General features: G+C 58.0%; 1 protein-coding gene and 1 long non-coding RNA gene across 6 annotated transcripts; one reads left to right on the top strand and one right to left on the bottom strand.

The window, feature by feature from the left end:
* Positions 1–1,539: 1,539 nt before the first annotated feature.
* FHOD1 (formin homology 2 domain containing 1) lies at positions 1,540–18,281 on the top strand. 5 transcript variants are annotated; one of them, XM_068202909.1, is made up of 24 exons: positions 1,540–1,776; positions 8,187–8,293; positions 8,426–8,490; positions 9,820–9,887; positions 9,980–10,085; positions 10,460–10,554; positions 10,976–11,087; positions 11,180–11,274; positions 11,363–11,506; positions 11,625–11,839; positions 11,993–12,103; positions 12,401–12,424; positions 13,101–13,154; positions 13,564–13,730; positions 13,982–14,916; positions 15,173–15,325; positions 15,468–15,650; positions 15,917–16,036; positions 16,189–16,350; positions 16,451–16,641; positions 16,714–16,906; positions 16,984–17,137; positions 17,229–17,399; positions 17,860–18,281. In XM_068202909.1, the coding sequence occupies exons 1-24, from the start codon at positions 1,591–1,593 to the stop codon at positions 17,940–17,942; spliced, it is 3,894 nt and encodes a 1,297-aa protein (XP_068059010.1). In that variant the 5' UTR covers positions 1,540–1,590; the 3' UTR covers positions 17,943–18,281. The 5 variants fall into 5 exon arrangements, with proteins under 5 accessions (XP_068059010.1, XP_068059009.1, XP_068059013.1 ...); XM_068202908.1 differs by having other exon boundaries at positions 1,541–1,776; positions 17,223–17,399; XM_068202912.1 differs by lacking the exons at positions 8,187–8,293; positions 8,426–8,490 and having other exon boundaries at positions 1,541–1,776; positions 17,223–17,399.
* On the bottom strand, positions 13,587–14,722 carry LOC137481286 (uncharacterized). Its single transcript, XR_011003426.1, has 2 exons — positions 14,666–14,722; positions 13,587–14,587 (listed from the first exon to the last, which is right to left on the bottom strand). It is a non-coding gene; the product is annotated as an uncharacterized lncRNA (long non-coding RNA).
* Positions 18,282–19,030: the final 749 nt, after the last annotated feature.

Here is a 19,030-nt window from a genome sequence, read left to right as displayed (position 1 = left end):
GCCCCACGCCACGGGCCCCGCCCGCCGCTCCCCGCCCCGAGCGGCACCGGCCCGCCCCGGACCTCGGCACCCCCGGTACTGTCCCAAGCCTTGGCACCTGCCCCGGACCCCAGCACCCCCCTACTCACCCCTTACATCATCCCCCGCACCTCCATCCCAGCTCGTCTGGACACTCCCGGAGCCCCGTGCCCCACGCTAGTCCCCTGTCATCCTCTCAGTCCTCTCTGCAACTGTCCCGGTGCCACTTGCATCACCCTAATCCCCCACGCCCTTCCCCCGTGCCTCTGCTTTGTCTGAGTCTCCCCACCCTGGCTTAGTCCTCACGCACCCACCAAATTCCCCATCCTCCTCCACACTCAATGCCCCTCCCAGCTGAAACCATCTACCCCTGCCCCAGGTGCTGCCTGAGCCCCAGTCTGAACACACCCATGGGCAGCCCCCAAAATTTCTGTCTCCCCTTTACCTTCTCAGCCCCGCTCAGATACTCCTACAATCTCCTGTTTGCTGATTAGGCCATCCACCATGGCCTGGCAGGTGATCCATCTCCCACACCCCATCCCTGAGGCTCCCAGTCCAGGAGATCCAGCACTCCACGTTCTGTGTGGGCAGCAAGCTATGCCCAAGCAGCCCAGAGAGATGGGATGCTGGCAGAGTGCTCCATGGAGAGCCAGCTCTGACCTGTGTCCACATGTCCCTGGAGGACGGGACAGGACACCTTAGCCAGAGCAAGACCTCTGGCTGGCAGTGCCTATGGCATGGGCACTCTCAGATGCTGAGTGCCAGCTTGAGCCCACTGGCCAGGTAGGAGTGGGCCACAGGACACTTCCCTGGGGGGCTCGGTGGCATTGCCTTTTCTCATATCTCTGCCTGGGTACAAATGTGCTAGGGTACAAATGTTTGCCAGCAGAAGCCAACGGCTGGGGAACGCAGGCTGGAGGCAGGAACAAGGGGAAATCTCCCTGCCCACCACTCCATCACATCTGATCATTGCCATTGTTCCGGTAATCTGTCAAAAAGGAAGTAAAATGGGTTTTACACAAGCTTTGCTTTGCAATTTGAGCTTAGTATGCCCCACTTCCAGGGCAGCACCACAACACCCCTGGATTCAGGAAGCTCATCCTGTGCTGCTTCCCCCCTGCCCCAGGATGGGGAGATTGAGCCCAGCTGCCCATCCGTGCTCCAGTTCACCTGGGGCGAGCAGACACCTGGCACCCTGGAGCACCTGGAACTTCATGGGGCCTGGAGCATCCTGGAGCATCCCAGTGGTGCCCCCAGGGCCTGAAGCACCCCTGACCCCAGAGCAACCAGGGGTCTGGAGATCCTCGGTACCGGGGCACCCTGATGGAGCCCCCCAGAACCCGGAGCATCCATCCTAGAGCACCCCTGATGCCAGAGCGTTCCAGTGGAGCCCCCCAGAGCCTGGAGCATCCCGGCGCCTGGAGCATCCTTCCTGGATGCGCCCGCGGGAGGGCGCGCCGAGCACCGAGCACCGAGCGGCCTCTCCCGGGGCAGGGGAGGGCGAAGGGGCCGGGCCGTGGCCGTGTCCGCCCCGGGCGCGGCGTCGTACGGGGCCGCGGCGGCGGCGGGGCCATGGCGGTGGTGGAGGCGGCGGAGGCGACGGTGCCATGCCGGGTGCAGTATCTGGAGGACGCGGATCCCTTCGCCTTCGGCAGCTTCCCGGAGCCCCGACGAGCCCCGGTTTACGCCGTGGAGGAGGCGCTGGCGCTGGGGGCGCAGCTGCCCGCGCTGCACCGCCTGGTCGGGGCCCCGCTGCCGGTGAGCAGGGACGGGGACGGCGGGGAAAGCACCGTGCGGGCACCGTGCGGGGGATGGGGTGGGGATTGCTGGCTAGAGGGGAACGGGGGGGGCGAGGGATCGGACGGTGTGTCCCCGGCAGCGCTCCCGGTGTGATTCACGGCGGGATTTGGGAGCCCCTGCGGGAGATGCCAGCCTCGGCCGGCCCCGAATGAGTCGGCGGGAGGAAGAGGATGTGCTGCTCAGAGCAGGCAGGAACCCTGGCAGGGGGAAGCAGGATGAGAGCAGGCGTCCATCCCCGTGTGGTCGCGGCTGAGGCAGGCAGCGTGTTCCCCACCGGCCTCGCACTTCCACGCCGGTCGCCAGGAGCGGAGCACACCGGCTCCACCGGACCCTTGCAGTGTTCCTTCTTGCTGCGACACCTGGAACTTGGGGAGGTGATGGTGGGGGCGGAGGGCCACCAGCCCCTCATCTCACCGGTCCGGCAGCAGCTTTGTCACCGGAGAGCTGTACGGAAATGCACGCTGAGCAATTTCCTTCAGCTGGGAGGAAGGCAGGAGGCCGAATGTGAGGCGAGGCACCGTGTCTTGTTTGGTGTCCACAAGTCTGGCTCGGGCTGGGAAGTGGAGGAGACAGGGGAGACAGGGCACCCTCCCTGCGTATCTCCTGTGGGCGTGATGCTCTCGGAGCATCCTTCTCAGGATGGGGACAGGCTTGTTTTCTTCCTTAGGAACGCGGGACCCAGCAGAGCTTGGCAATAGCTGAGCATCTCCGTCCTGCAGCACTACGGGAGTGCAGGGAAGGGAGGCAGGAACCCCCGCTCTGCTCAGAGCTAGAGCGGAGAGATGGAGCAGCAGGAGGGGGAAATTCAGCTCGATGTGCCCGACACTGAGCTTGCTGACCTTCCAGGGGAGAGGGGATCACTTCGAGACCTTTGCCTGCACCAAAAAAAACCCTCCCGTTTATTCCCCTTTTCATTTTTCTTGGAGCAAAGAAGCAGCGTCTCATGTCGTCGCCGTCATGGGATTTTTAGGTGGTGACTAAAGGGAGTTTGTTTGGGAACAAACAGCCTGGAGACATGACGAATGGAGCAAACTCAAATTTCAGGCGTGTGCTGTGCTCCCTGGGCAGGAGCTGGCTGTAACGGGATCTCCAGCCCAGAGTGCTGCCATGGTGGCACGGGGCAGTGGGAGGGGGGAGGGGAGACTGGACACTGCGTTCCCGAGGGCGGGAGCGTTGCAAGGAGGTCCTGTGCCCAGCAGAAGTGCATCGATCCTGGGATTTCAGGCTCTGTTCTCTACCTAAGCCAAGCTCTGGATATTTTTTCCCTGTATCATCCCATGACCATTGGTGAAATCACAGGTGAACAGCCTGGATCCTGTTCCGGGTTTATAAACCAGATTTCTGGATTATATAGGTTATAAACCATGCTGCCTTTACCACCCAGTGCTCTCTGAGGCAGCAAGGACTGCAGAATGCCACACCTGACAAGCTGGGATGCTGGCTGGGGTTTGCATGAGCAAATGTGCTCATTGGGAGCCTCCCACACCAGGATTCACAGCCTGTGGAGTGAGGTCAGTCTCCCAAGCCACTCACTTCAGTCAAAATTTAGAGCTGGCACTCGTGAAGCCATGCAGATGTCGTTCCCCTGGCATGACCAGCCAAAGCCTCCCCTGGTGCCTTTTGTGCCAGGTAGCACTCAGCTCCATTAGTCACCGCCCTAAAATTAGTAAATGAACAGTCGGATTTTTCCCAAGGAACTGGCTGTAAAAAAATTCATCTGGGAATGCCTGGTGCCAGGTTTGTCCTGCTGGGCATCATGCCCGGACCTGCAGAGCACTGGAAGAGGATGCAGCAGCCAGGAGGGAGCTGGGCTGGGGTACCCTCATCGTTGGAGGAAGACTGAGCTGCAGACACCCAGGGGATGAGCTGTCATGGGAGAGCAGCTGAGTTCTACTCTTGCTGGGCCCAGCTAAGCAGCTCCATGTGCTGGGAACAGCTTAGAGATGATGAGCAAGAGGTTTCTGGTGCAAGCATCACTGCCTTGAATAGTCTGTCCTGCCCCATGACACCCTTGGTGCTTCCTCTCCCTGAACACGACCTGTCACTGATGACTTTTTCATGCTCTCCGGGAAGTGTGTTTGTGCTTGGAAATACCTTCCTGCTTTGTTTGCTGCTGCTGCATTGTTTGCCTCCAGGCCGATACTATCTTCTCAGCTTTCCAGCATTTTTCTAGTACCCTTGGGTGATGCTTGGGCAGGGCGTGGCCGTTCTCTGAACCTCTGCAGGCAGGTTTTGACAGGGCAGGTTTTTTTGGCTGTCCTTTAAGTCCCCAAATGCCCCTGAGCACTATCTCACCTCTGAATCTGGGGATTTTTCCAAACAATTGCAAAACCCATCAGGCTAGAGTTTTGTATTCTCCTTCCTCCCCCGGAAATCTGGGAAGAGCAAACAGTTCGCTGGCCTCAGTGCCATAAACTTGCTGAGAGCTCTTGTACTCAATAGACGTGCTGGTGGGGCAGTCTCTGTGTGTCAAGTGAGTAATCCCCATCCCACAGCCCTGTTGCCCTCTGTTTCCTAACAGGCTTGAGGAGGGCTTTGGTGAGAGTCTTTGCCCCACTTCACCCCTGGACTGCACAAAAGCAGTGAGGAGGGGTCGTCAGCGGCTCTGAGTGTTGGTGCTCAGCAGCCCCCAGCACTCCCCAGCTCCCAACACGGATCCCAACAAGGATTCATTCCTTGCATGGATCCCAGGAAGGGAGCTGCAGCCAGGCATTCATGCCATGGCTTTTCCAGGACACCAACTGCTGCCCAGTGGGGTCCTCCCACTGCCACAGGTCTGATGATGAGCAGCAAGAGATCTGTTAATGAGCAATGAGCCCCACTGGAGGAGCTTCCAGAGGGAAGCAAGTTTGCACTTCTGGGCTGACTCTGGGTGACCTCCAGAGATCCCTCCTGCCTTGGGTATTATTTCCTGCCCCCATGATAAGGCAGTGGCAGTGTTCTCATCCATTTGCTGCCATCCATCATGCAGGAGTGGACAAGCACCTGGGTGCCCTGGCAGTGGACACCTCTCTTAGCCCTGCAACTAAATTGTGGTGAATGTGCTTGGCTGGGGTTGGGGTTGGGGTGGGTCCTGTGGCTGGTGTAACTCTATAAACCATCAGCCCCTGTGTGTTTTGAGAGGATGAGCAGCAGCTGGTGATGCCAGGGCTTTCTGACCTGTCAGTGCCTTGTGTTTAACTGCTGCCTAGTATATTTAAATAATATATTTTTACTGTAATTTCCCCACAGGCTTTCTAGAAGAGCTGCAGCGATGTTGGGAAATTGTGGTTACTGCAAAAAGAAAGTGTTAGAAAGGGGGTAAAAGTGTTTCCTTTGCTGGCAGATAAAGAGGATATTTGCTGCCTGGCCTTGGAGCATCCTCCCATGTGGGGGTGCTGTGATAAGAGTGAGCAGGAAAATGTGATGCTGTGGTGGGTCGTGTGAGTTCATCTGTGCATGGACGATGTCTCCATGTTGGAGGTGAGGAGGTTTCCATTACATCCCCATTGAATCCTGGAATGGTTTGGGTTTGAAGGGACCTTAAAGGGATCATCTTGTTCCACCCCACTGCCATGGGCAAGAATGCTTTCCTTTAGACCTCTTGTTTCAAGTCCCATCCACCCTGGCCTTGAACACTTCCAGGGATGGGGCAATCAACACAGACAGAAACCTTTTCCAGGTCATGGGTCCTTGTACCACATCAGTGCTTGCACCAGAATCGTGCCCTCAGCAAGACCGCAGAACCTCCCCGTGAATGGGTGAAGGACATCCATCCTGCTGCAGGGTGGCTGGGACTCCCAGGAGCCGTGGGCTGGATGTGTGAGCGTGGGACACTTTCCTCTCCCAGCTCTGCTTTGCCCTCAGAGTCTGGCTCATTTTGTAATGGTTTACCAGGCAGGAGACAGATGAATCAGAGCCACCCTGCACTGGGAGCTGTCTGTAACCTGTGACCCCAACTTGCTGCCCCCAGCAGCATGACACTGAGATCCCAGCTTGATCCTACAAGATATAAACCCCTTGTCTGATTAGCCCCTGGGCCTGGGGCAGTTAAGCTGCTCCCTGATGTGGAAGTGCTGCCCAGGATTTTTGGCAGGGCTGCAGGAGCCTGGGACAGCCTCTCTCCATCCCCAGGGAAGCCATAGCCAAGCCGGGGCCCAGTGCTTGGAGCATCCCTAGTGGGAAACGTTGCCAAGCTCACACGGGAAATACGCGGGGTTAGGTCCCAGGGGCTTGGCCTCCCCCCGCCAGCTGGGACATGTCACCAGCCCCGAGGAGCTGGGGATGTTAACTCTGGCTTGCTGGGACCGTGGCAGCCCAGAGAAGGCAAGGCTTTTGTACTGGGGTCATTTGCTCTTTGCCAGAGTGGATGCAGGGGTGCCTGAGGGGATGCCCAGGAGGCTGGCAGAGGTGCCAGTGGGGATGCAGGGGTGGCCAGGAGGATACAAAGGTGTCTGGGAGGATGCCCAGGAGCATGCAGGAATTGGCTGGGTGGATGCAGGGATGTCCAGGTTGATGCAGGACAGCCTGTCCCAGTGGAGGAATTGAAGCACTCCCCAGTGAGCAAACCCTGTGTGGGGTCAGTGTTAGAGACTCGTGCAGTGAAGGCAGAGCTGGCAGTCAGGAGTACCTGCCCAGTGCCAGCAGCCCGTGTTTGCTGCACGTTGCCATGGCTGGCTGGCGTGGCCAGTGACTACAGGAGCTGGACTGGAACACATCAACATCCAACCCAACAACAGTGCCCTGCCAAATTGCCCATATTAATTACTTCAGTGCATGTGTCATTTGACTTTACCCTCTGGTATTAGCGTCGCACTCAGAGTGAATTCATATGTGTGAGCTCGTGCACAATGCTGCGATGCAAGGAGATGGGAATGTCATGGAAAGGAATCCCAGTGAGATGCAGGAGCCATACCCAGAGTTGCTGTGGGATCTCCAGGGCCGCAGTGGGGAAAGGCATTGATGGGAAAGGCAGAGAAGCTGTGACTGTTCCCATCTGAGCTCCTCAGCCACAGGACTGTGCTTGGAGCTTTTGCAATTTGGTGCTGAAATTGAGGTGGGGTTTTAGATGGCTGATGTATCCCCACTTCTCTCCCCTGTTGCTGCTTGCACTGCCTGCTCTTGTTTGCACCATGAGCAGCTTTAATAATGGGGTTTTATCCCCAGTCCTCAGTTCCTGCCCTGCAGATGTGTTCCTCAGAGATGGGTAGAGCAGGGAGAGGGTGGGGCAGGGGAGTTGCAAGTGCTTTAGGAACAGATCCAGAGAGCAGGGGAGGCAGGGTGCTGGCACTGCCCTCCCTCTGCTTCTGCTCATACCTTTGAGGGTGAATTGCCATGTCCCAGAAGACCTGCCTGGGTGCTGTGGGGTGCTGTGGGGTGCTGCTGGCTCCAGGGTACCTCATGGACGTTGTGGGTGCACTGCCCACTGGCTGTGCACCATGGGTGCTGTGCATGGATTTTGTGGGAAGGTGCCCCTTGCCCCAGCCTCATCTCAGGGCTGTGCTTATCGGAATTCTGATGGAAGATGCCACGTGGCTCTGGGCTGAGTCAGAGGGTGTGTCACCCAGGGCTCATCCCAGGGTTTGCACTGCTTTGGGGGGTCCCTGGCTGGGCTGGGTGCCCAACAGTTCCCTCAGACCCAGTCCCTGCAGGCGGGGGCAATTTGCCAGCCCTGGGAGGAGACGGATCCTGCCCCTGCTGACTCAAGGGAGCCCCAGGGAGCCAATCAACCTCTTGCCATGGTTCCCACCCAGGGATTGCTAAGGAGCTCAATGCTGGCAGGACCGCCCTCACTCAGCCTTTTCCAGCCTGGGGCTCCATGTTTCTCCACAATCAGCACCAGGCTGATGTTGTTGTGCCAGGCCCCTGGCCAGGTCATAATTAGCATTGACTCTGTGACTCACAGAAGGTTGATCAATCTCTCTTTTTATTAAGAAACCCATTGCTTTTATAGACAGTTACAATATAGGTAGACTTAATTGGTCCTCAATCCAAACACTATCACCATTGGCTAATTAAGAAACCACCTTTTGGTAAACAAATGTCCATAACACATTCTACATGTTCACAACAGCAGGTGCAGCAAGTTAAGATAAGAATTGTTTCTCATTCTTTTCTCTGATCTTCTCACAGCCTTTCTCAGGCAATGCCTGGGAAAGTTGTGTGTTTCTCTCTGTGGCCAGAGAGCTGCTGCCACAGGCTGAGGCAGGAGGTGCTGGGGCATCTCCCTGCAGAGCCAGTGACTGGGGACAGGTGGGACATGCCACCTCACTCCAGGATGTGTCTGCCAGCTGAGTTTGGTGTGGGCGGGAGGGTGACCTGGGAATGCTCTGGGAGCCTGCAGGGCTGTGGTGGGCATGGGCACTCAGCCTTGCTGTCTACATCCCCAGCTGGAGGACTGCACGCTGCAGGTCTCACCCTCTGGACACTACCTGGACCTTGACTTATCCCTGCTGGAACAAAAGGATGATCTGGAGGGTTTCTATGAGGAGGTCAGGTAGGGCACATGGGGTATCTGAGCCCTGTGGGGACACAGGGACCCCACATGTGTGTGTACACCATGGGCAAGGAGCCAGGGGCTGTGGTGATCCCGCTGCAGGCACTCACAGCACATTTCCCCCCACCTTAGGAAGGGGAGACGGCCGACCCTGATCCTGCGCACGCAGCTCTCCGTCCGAGTCCACGCCATCATCGGTGAGTCGGGGCTGCTCCCTCCTCCAGCCTGGTCCAGCAGCTCCACTGCCCTGGATGGTGGAGGTTTGGCCTCTGCAGTGACTTTTGGCCAGGGTTTTTGTGAGGGAGAGGGCTGCTTCCTACACCCCATAACCCCTTCCAGAGATCAGGGGACGTGGGGTACCCACTGGGTTAATCCCCTCCATCCTCGGAGATCAGGACTTTTACCTCTTGGGCTGGGAGCCCACCACCCACTGCAGTTATTTTGGGTCATTCAGGCAAGCTCTAAATATAGCTGTGAAGACATAAACAAAGGGCTCTTGCACAGCAGAAAGTGCTGCCATGGTTCAGGCAGCCTGCTCTGAGGTCCTGCAAAATATTCAGGAGTTTCAAGCCTTTTTTTTGTCTTTGGCAGGGGGAAAACAAGCACTGAGCAGAGTGATGCCAGATGGGCATCAGCTGACTGTGCAGGGCTGCAGCTGAACTATGCAGGAAGGGGCAGGAAGCCCAGAGGTCAGGGTCATGGTCTTGCTCTTTGCCAGCAGTTCCCAGGCTCTGTCTGAGGCCTGAGCTCTTCTGCTTTTCCTCCCAACAGCTCTGCCTTCCCTCTCAGCTCTCTGACAAGCTGATAAGCGAGTGGAGGAGGCTGCCAGGACACTGTGTTTTACAGGGCATATCTGGAGGACTACTTGGACATCTTGTTTTTGGCTTGCTGCAGCTCTAAGCCCAACCCAAATAAGTTGGGATGTGTGGCTAACTCAGTTTTTGCACGTGGGAAGTGCTGGCTCCCAATGGCTTTGGTGTCTTCATGGGGCCTTCCAGCTTCCCAATGCCCTGGCTGCTCCACGCTGGCTCCTGCCTGCAGGCACCACCCCCATAAGCACATAGTCTCCAGCCCAGTGACAGTCCTGTCCCCGAGCAACCTGTGTCACACTTCTGGCCTTCCTATCCCCATCCTGTGGTTTTTCCCAAGCCCTGGGGCTGCTGGGAACTCTGGAACCATGGCATGGCTGTGCCCAGGGAGGGATGGCTAAAAGTAGCTCAACCTCCTGCCTGTGTTCCTGTTTAGGTTCTGCACAGGAAACCAAAGGGGATATTTGTGTCATTGCTGGTCAGAAAAAGAGGACAAAAAAAAGGAATTAGGAAAGTGGGAGGGCTGAAATATGTAGTTGTGGTACAGCAGCTGCTTCCAGCCAGTGTGTCCCACAGCCAGGGCAATGCCAGGGTGATGGCACAGGGATCAGGTTCAGGATAAGTCCGGATAGAGGAGCTTTCCCAGGAAGCTGAGAGCATTTGGGAGCCCCAGTTCAGCAGTGAGCCACTCACACCACATGTCTCCTTTCCTCCCAGAGAAGCTGTACAACTCACAGGGGCCCGAGCTGCGGAGGTCCCTCTTCTCCCTGAAGCAGCTCTTCCAGGTGAGGTGATGCTGGTGTGGTGGGGGACAGGGGCTCCCCCAGGGCTGGCTGCCCACCCCACACTGTGGTAACACTTGGCCTTCTCCCCACAGGAGGACAAGGACCTGGTGCCGGAGTTCGTGAACTTGGAGGGGTTGACGTGCCTGATCAAAGTGGGGGCAGAGGCTGACCAGAACTACCAGAATTACATCCTCCGGGGTTGGTATTTGAGCACAGGGCATCTCTGGAGCAGGTTGCCTAAAGAACCTGTGGATGCCCCATCCCTGGAAGTGTTCAAGGCTAGGTTGGATGGGTCTTCTATGCAACCTGGTTTAATGGAAGGTGTCTCTGCCTGTGGCAGGGGAGTTGGAATGGGTTTTAAAGGTCCCTTCCAACCCAAAGCATTCCAGCATTCTATGTTTGTCTCGAGGGAGAAGGCTGGCACTCAGAGCAAGCGAGTCAGAAAGTCCACGAGGGTTACTCTGCCTTCCCAGCAGCCAGACATTGTCCTTGCTGCAGTGATGCTGTGCAGGGACAGGAATTCCCAACCCCTACCTGCTGCACCATCAGCCTGCCCACTCTCTGCCTTGCAGCCTTGAGCCAGATCATGCTCTTCGTGGATGGAATGCAAGGTGTCATCAACCACAACGAGACTGTCCAGTGGCTGTACACACTGTCAGGAAGCCCAGTGAGTGCCTGTTGCTCTTGGGGGCCTGCCTGTGCCCTCCACTGCACCCCCTTCCCTGCCTGTGGCTGTCCCCTTGAACCATCCCTCAGAGGATGTACTTCACTTTCTGCCTCTGGGCTTGGTACCCTGGTACCTTTGCTTGTGTTGGGTCCTGCTCCCAGCCTTCTGGAAGTCACCCAGGATCTGCAGACCTCCCTATCCTCATGTGACCACATTCCCAGTCACAGAGCTTGAGTAAGACACTCCTGCTCCAGGTCCCTTTCCGGTGCCTCTTGGCCATCAGCCTCACAGCTGCAGGTCCCTGGCCCCACAGCAAAGCTCCCAGTCCTGGGGCATGGGCACAGCCACCCCACAGTGCCCCAGCAGCACACTGGCAGGCCCCTGTCACTGCTGCTGTCCCAGCTGCCATCCCTTGTCCCAGTTTCGCCTGGTGGTGAAGACGGCACTGAAGCTGCTCCTGGTGTTTGTGGAGTACACGGAGCCCAACGCCTTGCTGCTCATCCGTGCCGTCAATGCCGTGGACCAGGCGAGGGGTGAGTGCAGCTCCAGCCTCCTGCAAGGTCCCTGCTGGGGGACAGTGTCCCCTCCCAGCCTGCACGTCACCTCTTCATGCCTCTTTTCCCAGGTGCCTGTCCGTGGTCCAACTTAATGGCCATCCTGGAGCAGCGCAACGGGGCTGACACCGAGCTGCTGGTGTTCACCATGACACTGATCAACAAGGTCTGTGGGGGTGTCCCCGTGGTGCCACACTGCTGGGGCTCAGTGTGGGTCACCCTAGTGCCAGCAGCATCCCTCCGATTCTGCCTAGACACTGGCAGCTCTCCCAGACCAGGACACCTTCTACGACGTGACCGACTGCCTGGAGCAGCAGGGCATGGAGCAGGTGGTGCAGCAGTACCTGGGCAGCAAGGGCACCGACCTCGACTTGAAGCAGCAATTCACACTCTACGAGGTGAGCGGGGCTCCAGCAGGATCTGGCCATGTGCCACCTGCCTCCAGCAGGGAGAGTGAGTGCATGGGGTGGCAGGGATGCTGCTGTGCCTGGTGCCATGCCCCTGGTCCCTCCACAGAGTGCTCTGAAGCTGGAGGATGATGTGGAAGAGCCGCCCTCAGGGGGACGCAAAGAGCGGAGGAGGACAGATGAGGGCCGGCGTGGGCGGCGATCCCAGGGCGGCTCTCAGGATCCCAGTGCTGATGCCCAGCCACTGCTGGGGTCTCCTGGCACTCCAAAGGAGCCCCCAGCTGAGGACACCCTGCCTATCCCTGCACCAAGCAGCCCAGCAGAGTAAGTGCAGCTGGAGGTGGTCTGTGGTGGGGATGCTCGTGGGATGGTGAAGACACCAAGACGCTGCATAAGCAGCACTTGGATCCATTAGTGGTGCCAGGGTGGAGAGCAGTCCTTTGGGACCTGCTCTCAGTCCCTGTCAACTTCTTCCAGACCCTGTCCCACCAGCATCTACAACAGCACGTCCAGTGTGCGGCTGGCCCTGGCTTCCCCGCCGGCTGAGAAGGAGCAGCCCCCGAGCCCAGGAGAGCGCAGCGTCTACAAGTAAGGAGCCAGGAGGGGCTGGGGGCAAGGAGGTCCCCCAGGGCAGCAGGGTGGGCTCCCAGGAGCATGAGGTGTGTTCATCCCAAGGCACACTCTGCCTTTCCTCAGGGGGAAGCAGTCTGGGAGGGCACTGGAGCTGGAGAGATGTATGGGGGGGCAGCAGGTATCAAAGGGTCCAGCCAGGGGTTCCAAGGCATCCTTCGGGCATGCACAGCTCTGCTCCAGGTTCTCCTCATTCTCCTCTCTGCCCACGCTTGCCCTCTCCTCTGCCCACTCTTTCTGTCTTTCCTTTTGCAGGCTGCACCAAACTGCCCCTGTCTGGTAAGTGCCTGGCTCTGCATGTGCGTGCTCCCTCCCAGCATGATCATAGGATCCTGGAATAGTTTGGGTTGAAAGGGACCTTAAAAATTATCTAGTTCAATGCTTCCACTAGACCAGGTTGCTCAAAGCATCCAGCCTGGTCTTAAAGGGATGGGGCATCCACAGCTTCTCTGGGCAACCCATGCCAGTGTCTCACCACCCTCACATGGAAGAATTTATTCCTAATATCCAATTTAAACCTACTCTTTTTCAGCTTAATGTCCTATTAATTCTCCCTTGCCATATCCTGTGATGCTCTGGGGGAGCAGGCACTTGCACTCACCTTGCTGCCCCCATCCCTTGCCTCTCCCCTTCCAGTCCTACCTGTGGGACCCCAACCCACTGCCCCATCACCCCACAGGATGTGGCACCCTCTTATCCCTGCTTTGGGGTGAGGTGTTCTTGCTGGGGGTGGCACAGCCCGCTCCAGGTGATGGATGATGTCCCATCTCTCCAGCACCCAATGCCACGTGGTGCCTGGGCTGGAAGGGACTTGCCAGGGCTCTCCTGGCTCCCTGCGAACCCTGGGGCCATGGGGCAAGGGTTCCATGCTGGAGGGCTGCCAGGTGGGTGTGTGCAGGACGCACGAGCCCCGGGGGACTGCCAGCAGTGGGGGCTAACCCCTGTTTTCCCTCAGGCGGGAGCATGCCCCCTCCTTGCATGGGGACAAGCCTATTTTGAAGAAGTTTGAGTAAGTAGAGGCATGCGTGTGTCTCCAGGCATGCTCTTCCTTGGACTGGTACCCAGCTGGAGGTATCTGGGCTCTGGCCACACAGGGCATGAGGAGCAGGAGCATGCCCTCAAGTCTCTGTCTTGGTGCCCTCCTGGGTTTTGCAGCTTTTGGATGAGGGTTGCAGTGAGCACCAGGTCTGTTGGGACCAACTGGTGACAGCAGCACCCTGTTGGCACAGCCATGGGGCCATCCCCTCTCTCTGCAGGGCTCAGAGGAGGTTGAATCCTTGGTGTCCCCGATGCGGTGTGGCCAGTGCTGGGGGTTTCTGTGCTGTGGGACTGGCTGTGCAGTGTGGCGTGGTTTGCTGGTTGTCCCTATTGTCCCCATCCCTGCTTTGCTTTTGGCCAACATCCACCCCATCTTGCAGAGCTCGCTTTTTGGAGAACCTGGCTGCAGCCCAGAAGGAGAAGATCTCTTCCATGGCCAAGGGACGGCTCGATGTCCTCAGCGATACTACACTGGAGCATCCTACTGCTCTTGCATGGGAAAGAGACCACGGCACCTCTGATTCTGGGATGGAGCCACCCAGCATAAGTAGGTGCTGCTAGGGTGTGTGTTCCCAGCTCATCTGGGTCCTTGGGGTGGGGATTAGTGGCCCCTTGGTCTTCATCCCATGCCTGTATCTGTGACACACAGAGCCTTGGAGGAGCTGGTGGTACCTCCTAGTCAAAATGCCGGCTTCTGAGCGCACCCCACTGCAGAGCAGGACTCCAGCTCAACGTTGAGCCCAGCACCACCTGCCCCCTCCAAGCAGATTGTCCCAGCTTCTCCCTCTTTCCCTGCAGGGTCTCGTTTGGCTCGCTCTGACATCACTGACTCCTGCAGCACCATCTCCTCTGACACCAAGTTTATGCTGGACATGCTCTATGCCAAGGGCTCCTCGGAGTCGGGGAGGGAGAAGGTGTTCCATGAAATACTTTTATCCCCCCGGATCCAGGGTGAAGTGGAGATGGACACCAAGGGAAGTAGCAGCCAGGAGCAGGAGAGTGCCTGGCTCCGTGGCAGGGCTCCAGACGGGCCAGTAGCCAGTGCCCATGCCAAGCTGGTACGTGCCATGTCCAGCATAGATGATGAGACCCACACACAGAAGCTGGAGAACACGGGGATGATGCCCATCAAAAAGGACACAGAGCTGACATGGGAGCGCCTGGAGACCATCCCCGTGCAGCTGAAGATCAAGGACCTGGACTTCACTGATTTGGGGGAAGAAGAAGATTTTGACATCCTGGACACGGGGCCAATGACCAACGGGTCTTTCCTCCATCCTGGCATTGAAGCAATGAGTGCTGGAACATTCATGGCTCCCCCTCCACCTCCTGCCATCCCTGGTTGCCCACCACCACCACCTCCACCTCCTGCCATCCCTGGTTGCCCACCACCACCACCTCCACCTCCTGCCATCCCTGGTTGCCCACCACCACCACCTCCACCTCCTGCCATCCCTGGTTGCCCACCACCACCACCTCCACCTCCTGCAGTCCCCGGCTGCCTACCCTCACTAGGGCTGCCAGGTCCCTCAACAACAGATGGTCCCTCCCAGGCCAAGAAGAAGAGGACAGTGAAGCTCTTCTGGAAGGAGCTGAAGCAGCTGGATGGCACTGTGGGGCCTGGCAGGTTCGGCCAGGGGACACTTTGGGCATCCCTGCAGAATGTTGAGGTCAATACTGCCAAACTGGAGCATCTCTTTGAGTCACGGTCAAAGGAAGCGCCAACCTCAAAGGTACCCGTGGGCACCCATTGGCCGAGGAGACTTGAGGGGTGGGAGGAAGGCTGCGAGTTCCTGTGGCGACCCTGGTACCCCTACCCTATGTCAAGGATGGGCACTGGAAGCCTGGAGGCTCAGTGGGGATGGTTATGGGCAGTGCACAGATTTGGTTTGGCTCACTGCCTGGTCTGTGTTTGGTTCCCCATGTTCATAAGTTCATGAAGGTGAGCCCTTTGCCTGGCTGTCCCCATCCATTCTGTCCTCTTTGCAGAAAGCCATTGATGGGAAGAAGGTGGTGGTGGTGTTGGACCCTAAGAGGAGCAACGCCATCAACATCGGCCTCACTGTGCTGCCGCCCATCCATATAATCAAGACAGCCGTGCTCAACTTTGATGAATTTGCAGTCAGTAAGGAAGGGATTGAGGTGAGCACAAGAGAAGCAGGCTCAGCTCCTCTGAGGTCCTTAGTAGGTCATTTCCCCAGGGCTAGGAGGCGTCCATGCCATGATGCCTGGGGTGACACATCCTATATATGGAGTCTGACATATCCCTCTTTCCCTGCTCCAGAAAATCCTAACCATGGTCCCAACCGAGGAGGAAAAACAGAAGATCCAGGAGGCCCAGTTGGCCAATCCTGATGTGCCTTTGGGCTCTGCAGAGCAGTTCCTGCTCTCCCTGTCTTCCATCAGTGACCTCACAGCCAGACTCCAGCTCTGGGCCTTCAAGCTGGACTATGAGAGCCTGGAGCAGGTATGGAGCCATGTACCCCATCTGCCCTCTGCCCTCCCACTGCTGACACCCCAGCGGTGCTAAGCACTGAGCCAAGCATGTTTCTGGTGAGGAACTGTCATATCCAAACATGGAAGGTGCCCCAAGATGGCTGGGGATGGGCTGCAGATCCCCAAGGCAAGCATGGGCTTGGATTGATTAGGAGGTGGTTGTCCTCATGGGTGAATGCTGAAGCTCCCAAGGGAGAGAGTGGCCAAGGGATCTCACCTGCTTCTCCCCTCACCCAGGAGATCGCAGAGCCACTCTTTGATCTGAAGGTAGGCATGGAGCAGCTGGCCAGAAATCACACATTCAAGTGCATCTTGGCCACACTGCTGGCCACAGGCAACTTCTTGAATGGTTCCCAGGTGAGGAGCAGGGTGAGGACTAGCCATGGTGTGTGGGTACCCAGAAGGGTCTGTGGGGAGCTGGGAGGTACTGGTGGGGACCCAGTGGATCTGCAGACTGGTAGTCTGCTGGAGGAGGGAGAGGAGTCCCTGCTGAGTCCGTTGGGTTTCAGAGCAGAGGCTTTGAGCTCAGCTACCTGGAGAAGGTCTCGGAAGTGAAGGACACAGTGCACCGGCAGTCCCTGCTCTACCATCTCTGCCAGATGGTGGTAGAGAAGTTCCCAGAAACCACTGACCTCTACTCAGAAATTGCCTCCATCACCCGCTCTGCCAAGGTGAGGCAAGGCAGGTGGCACCTGGGCAAGGGGAGGGTGTGGGTCCTGTGGCTGCCCAGCTACACCAGCATGGCCAAGGACTGACATCTCACTCTTCCAGATTGACTTTGAAGAGCTGGCCAACAGCCTGGTGCAGCTGGAGCGGAGGTGCAGGGCCTCCTGGCACAACCTAAAGGTGATTGCCAAGCATGAGACCAAGCCAGTGCTGAAGACCAAGCTCACAGAGTTCCTCAAGGACAGCACCCAGCGCATCATCGTCCTGAAGGTGGTGCACAGGCGTGTCCTCAACAGGTTGGTGGCCTGGGGACGCAGCAAGAACTTTGCAGTCCTGTTGGTGGCCCTCCGTGACTGATGTTCCCATAGGTTTCACTCCTTCCTGCTGTACCTGGGGTACCCAGCAAGCGCGGCGCGGGATGTGAAGGTGACGTCCATCTGCAAACTGCTGCGGGAGTTCGCCCTGGAGTACCGCACCTGCCGGGAGCGCGTCCTGCAGCAGCAGAAGAAACGCGCCGCCCACCGCGAGCGCAACAAAACCCGGGGACGGCTCATCACCGAGGTACGGGCACACGGCTGGGCGCCACCAGGAGGTGACGCTCCCCATGTCCCCAGTACCAACCTCTCCTCCCATTGCAGACTGAGAAATTCTCCGGCATTGCTGAGGCAGTTCTGCCACCCGCCGTGGTGTCCAGCAGCCCCAAGGAGCAGATGGAAGCGGGTCACGAGAGCATGAAGATTGTGCTGACCTCCCCCACAGATATCCCTGCCCGCCGCAGCCGAGCCAGCCAGGGTAGGAGCAGGATGGCAGAGGAACTTCAGACATGCCCAGCTGGCTGGGAACAGCTGGTGCCAGCATCCTTATTGTCCCCGTGCAGGAACAGGGCATGGCACCCCAACCCAGGCCTCTCCAGCCCAGGAGGATGTTCCCAGCTCACCCGATGATGCTTCAGATGAAATCATGGACCAGCTGGTGAAATCAGTGACTCACAATGCCAACCCTCGACCCTGCCCCAACAAGGAGCGCAGGAGGTCCCGTGGCAACAGGAAGTCCTGTAAGTCCCATCCCTGTGTCTTTGTGTCCTGTTCCATCTCTGTTCCACGCTCTGTCCCTGTACTCTGTCCCATCTCCATGTCCCTGTCCTATGTCTGTGTCCCTGCTCAGATGCTTTTTCCCAGCTCTGTGTCCCTGTCCCCTTACCCTTTCCCATCTCTTTGTCTCTCTTACCATGCCCTGTCCCATCTTTTCCCAGGTTCTGCCCAATCCCCATACTCCCTCTCAACTCTGTCCCTGTCGCTGTCTTCTGTTCCATCTCTATATCTCTGTGCTCTGTCCCCATGCCTTGTCCTTTGTTCCCGCCCCGTCATGGGTGGGCCACCATGATGTACCCTGATACCAGTCCATGCCACTGCACCCCATTGCCCTGGCCTTGCCTGAGCAGGCCCCTGGTGTGTGGGGACTCTGGCACCCGGTGCTGCTTGTGCTGCCAGTGCCACACTCTCCTCTTCCCGCAGTGCGGCGGACGCTGAAGAGCGGGCTCAGCGACGACCTGGTGCAGGCGCTGGGCCTGGGGCGGGCGCCTGGCGTGGAGGTTTGAGGGGGCTCTTGCTGCTCCCCACTGCCAGCAGCCCCAGGGCAGGACGTGGTGGCAGCCCCTGTGGTTCCAGGAAAAACACACTCCGCACCTTTGGCCTCGCCTCACTTTGCCCTGCTGGCCTCCAGCTTCCAGAGGTGCGGGCAGCAGGATGGGAGTGATGCCCCAGAGCTGTTCCATGGCAACTGGGATGGAGGATGCTCAGCACTCGTGCTTGGAGGCTCGAGGTTCATCTTCTCAACAGTATTAGAGGGGTCAAGGGGCTGGACTCAGACCCCCTCTGGGAACTGGGTCTGGCCCATGGCCACTGTGGCAATAAAATGATCTGATATGCTGTCAGCATCTCTTGTTCCTGTACCTGAGAGGCCACAATGATGTGATACTTCCTCCCTGGCCAAGCCAGTATCCCTTCTCCTGCATCCCCAACCCTGCTGCCTGGGACAAGCACTCAGCCAGCCCTGTGGCTTGTAGGCACCATTGTCCCTCTGGGGACAACATGATCCCCTCTATACTGGGACAGCGGGGGGACTTTTCCAGAAGGAGCAAGGACTGCTGCCAGGCTCAAGGCTGCATGCTCAAGGACAGGAGCAGTGGCTCGAGCACAAGGCCACAGCACAGTAAAATTGTCTGACTTCACCTCTCCTTTACAAATCTCTCCTTGGGGGGGGTTTAGGCAGACCCAGACCTGGGTCAGAGGCAGGGTGGTTGTTCCCCTCTAGAAGCAGGTCCAGGGCACAGCAGTCATGTATCCCCCAGCTGCAAGGCTCAGAAATACCTGTGGTGGGCAAAGACAGGCTGCCTGTTCCTGTAAATGCATCAAAGACAGCATCTGCCTGTCCCCATGGGAGCCTGGGAGATGTTCCTGCCACCTCCTGTCCCAGTGTGGCTCATGCCATGCCAGACACGGGTTAAACCCCACACCGGCTGCTGACTGCGATGCTCCTCACAGTGGCTACCATTTCTGAGGATCCCCCTCTGCCAATGCTTTGGGCACTCTCACCTGTGGTAGAGGCATTTGGGAATGGTGTCATGTCATCCATCACGACAGCTCCACCTCGGCGCTGCCTGCAGCCCTGAATCCCGCACAGCAG

This window comes from Anomalospiza imberbis, chromosome 12, assembly GCF_031753505.1.
Source record: "Anomalospiza imberbis isolate Cuckoo-Finch-1a 21T00152 chromosome 12, ASM3175350v1, whole genome shotgun sequence".
Taxonomy (NCBI): domain Eukaryota; kingdom Metazoa; phylum Chordata; class Aves; order Passeriformes; family Viduidae; genus Anomalospiza; species Anomalospiza imberbis.
Note: the sequence above shows the minus strand (reverse complement) of the source record. Positions and strands in the feature narration are given on the sequence as shown.